This window comes from Phasianus colchicus, chromosome 8 (assembly GCF_987193195.1).
Source record: "Phasianus colchicus chromosome 8, bPhaCol1.hap1.1, whole genome shotgun sequence".
Classification (NCBI taxonomy): Eukaryota; Metazoa; Chordata; class Aves; order Galliformes; family Phasianidae; genus Phasianus; species Phasianus colchicus.
The window spans coordinates 28864700-28877299 of NC_143443.1; the positions used below are offsets into that span (position 1 = coordinate 28864700).

The window sequence follows — 12600 nt, forward strand, 5'->3', positions numbered from 1 at the left end:
TTGGAAGGAGCCCATAAGGAGCATCAAGTCTAGCTCCTGACTTCAAACTGAAGCCCGCCAAAATTAGATCATTTGTCTGAGAGTGTTGTCCGAATGTTTCTTGAGCTCTGGTAAGCTTGGTGTCATGACCCTCAGAAGCCTGTTCTAGTGCTGTTGGGAAGAGACTTTTCCTAATACCCTCACCTGATGCAATTCCATGCTGTTCCCTTGGATCCTGTCACTGTCACCAGAGAGAAGACACTTTTATGGACACTGAGTTTTGAACATATTTTGTTCACGTTATTGTGTTAAACATTCAGTTGTACATCTGATTCTCTGTTGCTTGCAGACCAAGGAGTGGCTGGATGTTTTCATTTCATTACCTTAATAGAGACGTTATACTACAGTCACCGTAAACTGCTTTCTAATAGTTTCCATATTATGGATAAATATTGAATGTCATAAGCTGTTCATCCTAGAGATGCGTCTGCTAGGTCATAACTTCAACTCTGTTTATGGTGTGATACAGGGAAATTTTGGTGTTCCTGCATGAATAATGTATTTAGTATTCAGTATTTCACTGAACTTCACTAGTGCACAGACTTCTTGGTATATTCCATGTTGGTTAAAGAATATATTCTGAAGACTTTTGGCAAAAATAATGTGTATTTTAATAGTTGTAGGGCTGTATTAATCACAGACACAATGCACCACAGATGTGTTCACAGGACACACCTAAATAATCCAGTTATTTTATTAAAAACTATCTAAATAAATTAACAGATGTGTTAACTGTTTAAGTTAGGTGTCAAATTTAGAAGCTTTTTATCAATATCCAGAAATTTATTAGAAGATGTTGACAATCCAGTGATCTTTTCGCCAAAATTCTTTATGGACTATATGTTACAAATATGAAATTATTGGAGCAAGAGAGAAAGTATGTGCTATCATTGTGAACTGCAGAAGTTTAAATGGTTTTGATTTTTTTTTTCTGTTGTGTCTTTGAGACTGCAAAGTAGTAGTGTTTCCTTGAGTGATTCTCAAGGAAACTTGATTTTATTAAACAGACCTCTTGAAATCTGCAAACCTGGTTCCTGAAGCCAATCACACTTTAGTTCCTTTATCATTGGAAATAACTCAGAGTTTACAAACCAGGGAAGAAGTATAAATTGATATCAATTTTCACTATATTTTACCCTGTTTTTCTGTCTACTGAGCGTGGACATGCAGTGCATGTTTGAGTCAGTTGTGGGTATATAGACTGTTATGGACTGTCGTAATTGAACTTATCCCAAACTGATGGAGACAATAATAAAATTTTATAGAGTTAACCATAGCTCTGTAGATGTGCATCCTCTTTTGACTTTAAACATGGATGACTGACAGTTTCCTGTCATTCTAGAAGAGTTCAGTTTTCCTCTCCTTTTGTGGGTTGTTTTTTTTTCCATGCTTAAGTGTATTTTTTATTACCTTTGATGTCCTAATATATAAACATTTCAGACCATTATATTACAAATAGTTGTGTTTTTTTTGTTTTTTGTTTTGTGATTGCAGTTGTTTCTTATCCTTACTGCTGGTAGCTGCCGTCGTTTGGAAAATCAAACAAACCTGTTGGGCTTCTCGACGGAGAGAGGTATTAATAATTTTAAGATTATTGTGGTGTCTTGTCTTAAAGAATATATTGAGAGCTTTGAACAATCATATTCACACTTTCCCTGTGTACACATTTTAAAAATTCCTCTACACTTTTTTTTTTTTTTTTGCCTTTACATTCCATGCTAAAAATGAAGAAAATATTGTTTCTTCCTCTTACCTGTCACAAATTACTGATACTGTAGAACCAGATTGCAGAAAGCTGAATTTTCTTTACGACGGAGTATACTCTCAAATAGTCTCAAAATGGTAGTTAAAAACATTGATGAGTTGACTGAACAAAGAGGATCATGTGTCGCTCAAACTTCCCCAGGAAATTATCTGGCTCTGTTACTTTGCTGTGTCATTATCAGAGGTCATAGAAACATACAGTAGGAGGCAATCCTCTCTTCAAAGTGTTTTTACTTACTTTACTTTCTTTTTATTATTGTTTGTTGTCTTTTTTGCTTGTCTTTTTTAATCCTAAGCAAAATTCTACCCCTATTGACATCAGTAGCTTTTTCTTAACACGATATGTATTTTTACATAAAAATTATTATTTTATAGTGTGAAATGTCATAGCAGTTTTGGAAAACTTGGCCCAAATATTTATTTTTACCTGTTTAACAAATCTTTAAACTTCCATGAGATTAAACTTTGGTTATGTGTATTCCTATGTGTATATGACAAGATTCAGCTGATATACACTCATCATATTTCATTTATTCTCATAAATAAAATAAATATATTTAGATACTGATTATTTTCCTGTGATGCTTCCAATCTAGATGATGGCCAGAAAAAAAAAAGTTTCATAGCAATGTAGTCTAGATTTAAAAAGGGAAAAAAAAAGAAAAGAAAAAAAATGAGTGTTTCTTTAGTTTCTTGTTTGTTTGTTTTTTAATATTCTGATATTATAAATGTTTAAATAAGTTTTTCTTTGGTTGAGCTTGATTGTTGATCTGTGGAGAATTTATGTACACTTTAAGAGTGGCAGGTAACTAGCACTTACAATTTTACTTCACTGAAATTATAATGTGCTAACGACCAGGCTTAGCTTTGAATTGATACTAGAAAGAAAAACATATGTAACAGTTATTTGAGTGAGGCTTTTTTTTTTTTAATTCAGATGAATATTATAAATCATGTTGTATGTCATAAGGCAAGTGCTCATATATTTATTCTTACTGCAAAAATGCAGATAAAAGTTACTTTAAACTACAGTATTCAATTAAACTTACTGATATTTCATTGAAATTTGTCTCAATACTTGTGTTGTTAATAGTTGTTAATGTGTTTCCCACGTTTATCAGGTTGTTTTTCTGGCATGTTTAAGAACAAATACAAGCATATGAATTTACAGATTAAGGGACTCTATTCTGATTTCTATGTTTACTCTCATAGATTTTTATAGCATTTTAAATTTAGTCTGAAGTATCATTCTATAAAAAACAGATCCAATTAGGATTTTGTAAGTTTTTCAAGTTTTATTATTCTAATATCATAATAATTATTTCTATGTCTTTATGAACGCTCATGCAAAATGACTGATAAATACGCTATAAATATAAATCAGCTTCTTTAGAAGAGCTAAGTAGAAAGAAATACTTTGCAACTGGATTAAAATTCTCAGAGGTCTGTGCTTGAGTACTGATTCTTGCTTCTCCTACTAGAGAAACTTAGTTGTTTCTGATTCAGAAATGTTACCTATTATTCTATCAAATTCTTAAGTACCTACTTTTAAATCCCACCGTTCTAGTCTGATGGGTTTTTCATCTATTTTAGTCCTTGAAATACAGAAATGTTGACTCTTCAGATGTTACCCTCAATATGGACTCAAAGTGTAGTTTAAGACATTAACTATAAAATAGACATGACCAAAATTGAAAACTTGTTCACAGCTGCTAATAGCTACTCATCAAGAACTCTCCATTTATTGTTCATCTCAGTCTGTTTTCCACAAGAGAAGTAGAAACTTCTTGTTCATGTGTTCTGATAGTAAAAATTCTATCAGGATGTCAAAAGTATCAAATAATTTTTTAAAGTTTTCTTAGATTTCAAGGTGTAGAAGAAAATTCATATCTTTGTCATGTTTGGTTTTAAAGCTTGGCTAAACTGAGTCATTTTTGATTCTAAACTGAATGTAATCAGTCCAAAACAAGCCAAGACTGAGTTCTATTGTATAATGGGAATGTCTTCATTTTCCTGTTAATATAGAAATTTTATCATTTTCAATTTTTTCAATTCCTTTCCTAATTTGTTATCTATTGAGCAAGGATTTAGATTCTGCTGCTCAGATCACCGTCAAAATGTTACTGAGTAGGTCACTTGAACTATTCTTTTGCATGTATTCATGTACATGTAAGACATGGTATATATGTATATGCAAATCTATATAATTATATCTTCCATAATTTTATTGATCTTTGTTAATACTGAAATTGAGCTTTCCTTTCTCCATATCTGTTGGTCTTTCCATTTCATTCATTGAAATCTTTTTTTTTTCCCATGGGCTATGTACTTTAGTTTCAGTATTTTTCATTCATAACAAAATTTTACTTCTCATATTTTTCCTGCTTAAATAGATGCCTCTTAAGATGTACTTTATCTTTAGAACATCTGAATTTATGCTTTAACTCCTGGCTGAGTTTCTGTTTTTCATTCCTGCCTTTTGAAGGAACAAGAAAGAGCAGATAGATACTCCCTCACCCTCTGCCATCGAAGTTTTTCACCCTGTGCATTGAAAGAAAATGGGAAGTATCATTCCTTTATTTCATGGTCTAAAAAGATCAACGAAACACTGAGCAGAACATGAACAACCTCCTGCTTGGCATTGCTTGACTTCTTCCCCTACCCATCCCTCCCACGGATCAGTGACATTTAAAAAAAAATTAGGGATAGTATTTTTAAAGAAGTAGGGCACTGGAATATTGCTCATCTGAGAGTGTTTGATCCTCGGAAGGTATAAGAGTGAATTTTTTCAGATGATTTCCTTAGCATTATTCTTACAGCACTATCTTACTTAAGGAACAAACTGGATGAATTTGGAACATTCTTATGGGTACCAAACTCAAATTCCTACTTACAAAGAAGGCAAGCATTTATAAGCAAGCTTGGAAATTCATGTCGAATTTGCAGAAGGCAGGGTCCTTCCAAAAGTAAAGGAGTTCCTAAGAATTTTAAGCTTAGAAATAGGAAAGCATTTTTAGCACAGTCTATACTATCTGCATAAAGATAGATGGAGATATATATATATAAAATATACTCTAGGTTTTTGTCTCTCGTCCTCTTTTTTCCTTCAAAAACAGACTAAGCTTTCTACAAGTACCTTTCTGTGAAATGTCATTTGTTAGTTCACTGGATAAGAAGTGAGACCTGTCATTTTCTCCCAGAAAAGATTTGTGGGACTTCTTGCATTCTATACCCAGAGTTCACCCAAGAGACCACACATGAAGTTTCAATCTGACTCTGTTTTCCTTTTTCACACAGACACACAAGATATATTACCCAGATTTACCAATGGATAATAAGATTGAAGAGCATATTATTTGATGTCTCTGTATGTTTCATATTTAAAATGTTTAAACAGTCTTATGTCAAGAATGGTTGAAGATGAATCTGTTCATAGGTCACTGTACAGAAATCTTGACAGGTAACCTACCAGTTTTGTAGTGGCTCAAATGCGGAACAGCTTTTACTGAAAGGCACCAAACTGCAGATGAATTTAGTATCCAAAATGATTTCATGTTAAAGGCATATCAAACTTTCTTTTGCTTGCAAAAAATTCTACATTGATGTCACTAACACAACTCATACAGATGGGATTATAAAGCACACATCTTCTAGCTGAGGTATTTTGGCAAATATTCATCTTTCATAAGGTAAAGCAGCTGCTGATCAGATACACTGTGAACTCAGCCAGATGCTTTGGGGATTTATTGCCATTAATCCATAGGCATGCAATGGAAGATATACATACAGATGTCCTATTCCTCCCCCTACACGAACATACAGAAAATGCACTTATAGGCCAACATGTCCTGTGCCAATATATACGTTTGTGTATATTAGGTCAATTAAGTAGTTAAAATGCATTTTTATATTATTAAATGAAAATATTTTCAAAATATTTTCATAATTACACAATAGAAAGAGCTTATATATTTAAAAGCACATCTTAGAATCTTATTTGCTCATGTAATACACTGTAAGTCTCTTGAGAAATGAGGAAGTAATGCATGATCGCACATTTGTGTAAAAATGTTTGAAAGCATGGTATTATATATATATAAGTGCTTGCCTAACTTTAAAGGTTAATGTCATTCCTTTATTGGAATTTTCATATTTATATATAGCATTTCATTATACAGTCAGCTGTGCACCATTTGCATGTCTGAAAGAATAGCATATACAAGCATAAAAACGTGGAATTAGAGAGAATGCTTGCTTTACCCACAGTGTGTGGTTCTACACAACTTATTGCTTCATTTTATTAAATAAGCTTATGTTTGTTTTTTTTAAAAATAACCTTTCTAGCCTTAATTTTAACATCAAGGTAGTATTATTCTTTTGAATATTCAAAGCTTCTTAAAACACAAATGAAACTGAAAGAATCAACTTAATAACAGTTACAATTCATGTAATAGCTCGAAGCTCATTTCTATGGTAACCCAATAAGAACAGGAAAGCTTGGTTATGTTGGTAGTACTGATGAACGTAGACGATATGTGAATTCCAGCTAAAGCAGTTTTACTTTCTATTGTAAGGACACTTGTATTTTTTTTGTATGTTTAAATATCACAATGGTGTTTTGTGTGTTTAATGTTGCTTATGGAATGCAACATGTTTAGTTTAGGAATACTGCTGTATGTAGAATATGGTGTTGAACATAAAGCAAAGGAGTAAAAGGAGCACTTTACTGCATGTGTTTTAGTGTGGGCAAGAGACCACCAATAGCTGATACAAAGAAAAAAAGCAGTAGTCATGTATAATTAACATACCCCAATGCTTAATTCTTCTTATGGATGTAGGTGTCTATGGGATTATATACTTAACATTTCAAAATTAACCTCTCAGATCACTTTTCCTTTTTGTTATGTTCTTTTCTGTTGCTTAGCAAATATCTTACACATCTATATGTACTTACTCATAGACCGTGAGTAATCTTTCTGAAGTCAAAGGAGCTATTCATAGGACTCGAATCTCAACTTGTTATATTGCTCATGCTCTTCTGAAATCAATAAAGCTAGGGCATTTATTTTAGTCTGACTTTCTGCTTTCTTTCCAATTTAAAATTTAGGTTCCTCCCTGAATGAACCTTTCAAACAATATGCCTAGTTAGTTGGCACTAGATCTTGTCTCATGACTATAAAACACATCTCTAAACAGCTCATCCCACCCAGGTTTTGCAGTGTTAATTCTTACACTTTGATTTCTTGTGGGAGACTGACTGTATAAGGACCCAGTGAGTCAAATCTCCTTTACTTAATCTTCAGTTTTGTAAAACTGAGGTTATAGTAATATTACTGTCACTTCACAAAAATAATGAGTATTATCTGATTAATTTCTATGCTAGTACTGCTCATCATGTTTATTCTCTTTATAGAAAAATATGAAATGGCACCAGTGGCAGACTATTATACTGGAAAGATTTCTTGTGGGGCTGAGTTAAATAATGTTGGTGTGATACAGATATCTAAAAACTGTACAGTGTTAAGAGTTTTTCATAAATAACTAATTCATAAACCTCAAGATCTGAGACTGAAGGGCTCATTTTAGTTGTTGAAGAGTAGATATCTCTTGCCACAGGCATCCATCCCAGGAAGGAATCTGAGTGGTCTGGCATAGATTCTGCTTATGACTTAATGTCTTCAGAGTGAATTCAACGCTACCTGCATATCTGAGCTATGAAAATCTGTTCCTGCCCCCAGTTCCATGTGGACTTATTTTCTTAAATTAAGTACAAGAAACATTTTTTCGGCAGGATGATGTAAACGACAAAGGAAATCCTGTCGTGCTTGTAGATAAGGTGGTTTTAGCTGAGATGAGGCATTTGTGATAGCTTCCTACAGTTCAGTTTCTTTATCTCACAAAAATTGAGAGTAGAGAAGATAACAAATGATAGATTTATTACAAAGAAAATTGTGCTGCTGCTTAAAAAAAAAAAAAAAAAAAAAAAAAAAGTAAACTAGATAGGAGTTTTAATTATAGCTAGATAAGACTAGAAGAAGAAAATTGTTTGCTCTGCTTAATACATAATAACCAAAGCTCCTTCTTTATGTTTGCACAGTGTAGTTAGCCTGAAGGTCCTAAGAGGTGGTAATCAAAATAAATTAATTTCATTATGTATAATTCTTGTATATTGAATGAAGTTTGCATATAGTTATTAGTGATGATAGCAGCACTTTAAAATTAATAATTATGGTTTTCAGTTCAGTAGAATCTGTTAGGGGTTCAGATTAGAATAAAATGCTACTGAAGATAACGTGTGTGTGTGCATATACTGTTGTATATTAATTCCTGCTATCTTTCACAGACCTGGTTAAATCTTACTAGTGATGAGGTTAAGCTTTCAAGCTGACAGGAAGAAAAAATTAATGTTATTTAAGAGAAAGTGGGGCCTGAACAAAGTGAAGATGGCCTGAGGCAAATGGCCACTTGGCAGACCTGTAGTTGTTGTTGAGCTCTATGGTTGAAGAAGTTTCTATGGGACCAGTTGTCAACATAAGAGCATTAGGAGATTTTTCAGCAAAATACCTGTCAGCAAAAAGCAGCAGACAGAGAGAAAGGCAGTCTGCAGTGGGGATCTGGGAAGAAGCCAAGAGAGCTTCTTTTGAATTCCTGAGATGAAAAGTCATCTGGAGTCATTTCCACAGTGTAAAGGAAATGAGATGGCGAATATGTTCTTTGTAAATAAAGAGTAGCACCAAAATAGATGACTCATTTTTTTCTTAAGCAAAACAAAAGAGCAGGTGTTGAATTGTGGTCCGAAGTGGCAAGACTCTTCTTTACATTTCTATGTCCTCTATTAGTAGCATCTTGCTGTTGTTGTTGTTGTCTATTGAAAAACAAACAGACCTCTATAAGAAAAAAGTGAGCGGATTTAGGAGCAAACACCAGAAATGCTTGGAAACTTGGAAGAACTCTGCTATAAACAGAGAGTGAAGAAGTTTGAAAGTTTGAATTAAAGGCTCCTTAAGGGAAACGCAAAAACTCTTTGCTTCCTCCTCAGCTTTCCCAGGATTGGGAAATAACTGCATTGACCTTTTCTTTCTTACAATTACTGCTGATAGTATACACAATTATTCCTTCTTTAGTAGCTTCAAAGCATCTCTTAAAAATTTTCTTATATAATAGTTCCCTTCTAAGGTTGAGCTTTAATGCATTTCAGTGTAAAAGGAACGCAGTGATCAGTGGAACCAAAAATTAGTTGTTAACTTTACCAGTGTCACTTTTTTTTAGTGTCTGTGCTATTATATTCTTTACTGTCTCATCAGAATCTCTTCATGGTTGTGAATGTCAGAATATCCCAGACTGTTGGGAAATTCTGTGGTTTTTGTACATGTTTGTTTATACAAATATTATACAAGCATTCCTTGGTGCTCAGATCAAACCATGGCCATGCAGTTCATCTGGCTTCTCTCTTTTATCTGGGTTAATGGAAGAAGAAAGTTACATGATGACACAAGCAGCATAGCATATATGTTCTTATTTATTTAGAAACCTGTTTATACAAATGCTGGAACCTTAGGCTGTAAAGAAATATCTCTAGAGGTAACCGTGGGTATACAGCACAGTCCACAAAAATATAGAATAGTTATTCTTTCTGAAGAATATAATGATACGATAGCCTTTCTGCAGCTATAAATTTTACTACTCCAACTGTTTGCAAACAATAGTTGAGAAATAGTGTAACCTAGTATTAGCTAAGCTCATTATACTTATTTTCAAGAGATAATTAATAATTAACATATAACCTTTGGCTTTCCTTTCATCTTTCAAGTATTGATAGAAGTCACACGAAAACATACTATGTGTGGAAAGAATGCTTTGAAATGCAAAATTTAATTAAAATTAATGCAATGTTATTTTAGGACAGTTGTATGGTAGCATAAGTTCTATAGGGAATATGAATATTTGAACAGATCATTATTTTTCATCCATGCTGTTCAATTTATGCACAAGTCATTTTGGGAAAATAGAATACGTTTGATTTTTTGGTTGGTATTTGTTGGATTGAATGCAACATTACAGTCAGTTAAACTGTAATATCAGTAAATTACTCTAGACTGCTTTACCAATCAATTAAACCACATGTAATTAACAAAAATGAAACCTCAATAAACCCTGTAGGTTGAGCTTTTTTTGGTGCTCTGTGCTCTACATATATTTTGACTCCAAGTTAATTAGACTTACCATCTCTAAACAGCTGCAGCTTGTTAGTCTTTTGTATTTGTGCAGCCACAGTCAAAAGTACTCTTGGAAACAAGCAAGCATGCATGTCCCATGCAGGGGAAGTTTAGGTTTGGAAGACTGTTTTCTTAATGGTTTTATGGGCTCCCTTGTGCAATTTGCTTCACTTCCGGGGCAATCAGTTTCTTTACCTGTAGAAATGAGTAAATTGTACAAGTCTTTTTTACATGCTTGCCTTTACACATGCCATTGATATTATTTGGGGGAGTTATTTGCATGGCTGTTTTGCTTTGTTCTCCAATAATCCTGCTTGTACCTAGGCATCTTATTTAGGAATCTGTCCGTTTAGACAGGATAAATAGTGAATTGAGCACTGAATGGGCTCTCTTCATTGCTATCATGGTGCACTGCTGATAATCAGACGTACAAACATATAGTGAAATACAGTCTGTTAGTTTAAGTGTTATATTTACTATAAATGTCAATATTAAAATTATATATAGATACACATATGAATCTCCTGTGTTTCACGTTCAGATTAATCAAAACCAATCTCCCATTTCTTATGACTTTATGAGTATGATAATAATATAAGATCCTGATTATACTCTTTACCATGATAGTTTGTCTTCACAAAATTAAGGAAAAATATTTCCGAATTACAGTTGAGAGCACATTACAGAAATGCTGTACCAAGTTATGTGACCTGAAAGTGTCAAAGTGTCAGACTCACCACATTTTGGCTTAATACTTTAATTGTATCCATTAGTAATATTCTGAACTCATTCTCTTTCCCATTGTAATGGAAATGAAATCTACACTGTTCGTGTTGTTAATGACTAAATCACCCATGTGTGAAATGTTCAAATTTTACCTGTATTTAGATCATCCAGTGTACAGTAAGTTCATGGAAGCGGTGATCATAAATCACTTCAGAAGAAAGAGAGGAAAACAGAAGCCAGAGAATTACGAAAAGCAAATTCCCCAAAACACCCTTGAACAAGATTAGAAGCCAGCATTTTTTTCAGGAACAAAATCACATGAAAAACATATGCTGCGTCCTTTAGAAAGGAGGGGAAAACAGCTCATGTTTGTACAGTTGGGTGTCATAAATGCTTAACAGTCTGTCACGTAGGAGCTGTGGAATGGGTGCAAAACTGGTCAGGAAAGCATGCTTAGATATTCACTGTCAGTAAAATGAGTCATCTGCTACAGGTTAACCTTGGATATTTGTCATAGCTCTAGATGTTGTCAGTGTTTTTATTAATGACCTGAGTTACACAGTTAGTGAACATATCTATTAAATTTGGGGGTACAATAAGGTAGGTCACAAGAGTGCTGTAGGCAGCATTAGAGCTTAAAATAATCTTTACAAATTGGAGAGAATGTCTGTATTGGTGAATGCAAGCTTTTTTATCTGGTAGAAATAATAATCTTCGCAAAAACTGCATGAAGAAAAAGCTGACTGTGCTACAATTCGATGGCTTAGAAATGCTCACAAACTGAGTGTGAGTCAGCAGCAACCTGGTTACAGAAAAGGAGTATATTACTGATTTGGTAGATTATTTCATTTCTAAGACACTGAGTGTTAGTGGAACCTTAATTGGAGCACTGTATCCAGTTTTGACATTCAAGTTCAGAAAGATCCTGGAAACAAGAAAGGTAGAAAGCATTTGTGAAAGGATAGCAAGTGGAAAATATGGATATCTATAGTTGCATAGTGCAGAAGAACATACGGACAAGTGATAACAGCCTTGAATGTAGGGAGTGCAGTGATACGTTTGTCATATCTGTTGTAGAGAAGACAAGAAGTGAGGTAATTGTGTTGCAGCCATGAGTGTTCAGGTGACACAAAGAATTTGCAATGATACCAAAGTTTGTAATGATAAAAATAGTGTGGTACTGGAATTTATTGTCTTAGAGATCCCAGAGACTCTGTCATTGGAAGATTTTAAGATAAGGTATGACAGGAATTATATGGCAGGCATGTCTTTGGAGGGTGGCTGATGGTCTCCTGAAGTCTTTAACCATATGATCTTACGATTAAAAACAGTGGTGTTTTTATTTAGTGTGCTTGTTATTAGGTGATACGAAATTACAGCAGCATACATCTAATTTCATAAACTTCCTCTTGCTTTAATTCAAGTAATCTCATCTCAGGTTTATGAAAGGAATTTGAATTTTCTTTTTCAGTACTGAGCATGATTTAAACAGATCCTTGACAGAGAACAGCTTTGAAACATTGAAAGTACTGCTGTAATACTACCTGCACTTCCTCATTAAAGACTATTTTAAAATGTACACAAATTTGATGTTTACACTTTCATTGCGAAACTGTGTCCCAAATGATGGTAAATACAAGTAATTAGCCGTAAGTTCAGTTGTTTATCCTTCGAAAAGGCTTTTAAGTGGCAGCATTCTTATTCTTTAATCTCTAATGCATAAATATAGTCTTTGATGTTATTGATGTTGCATATCATGGTTAAAATTTCAATATATCAGAAAATTAGGGTCAAAACTAGCCCCTTATGTTTTACACTGCTTATTTTTATGTTCACGATATTCTTATTTTTATGT

At 33.5% G+C, this 12600-nt stretch overlaps 1 protein-coding gene across 10 annotated transcripts in view; it reads left to right on the plus strand.

Moving 5' to 3' along the window:
* Positions 1 to 12600, plus strand: part of ATRNL1 (attractin like 1) — a 425218-nt gene that overhangs the window by 226501 nt on the left and 186117 nt on the right. For 6 of the 10 annotated variants that reach the window (XM_090145543.1, XM_090145545.1, XM_090145542.1 and 3 more), the window contains exon 26: positions 1534 to 1612. The exons of the other annotated variants lie outside the window; for them this stretch is intronic. In XM_090145543.1, the coding sequence (XP_090001669.1) occupies positions 1534 to 1612 (79 nt within the window). The remainder of the gene's footprint in view (positions 1 to 1533; positions 1613 to 12600) is intronic. 10 annotated transcript variants of the gene reach the window in all.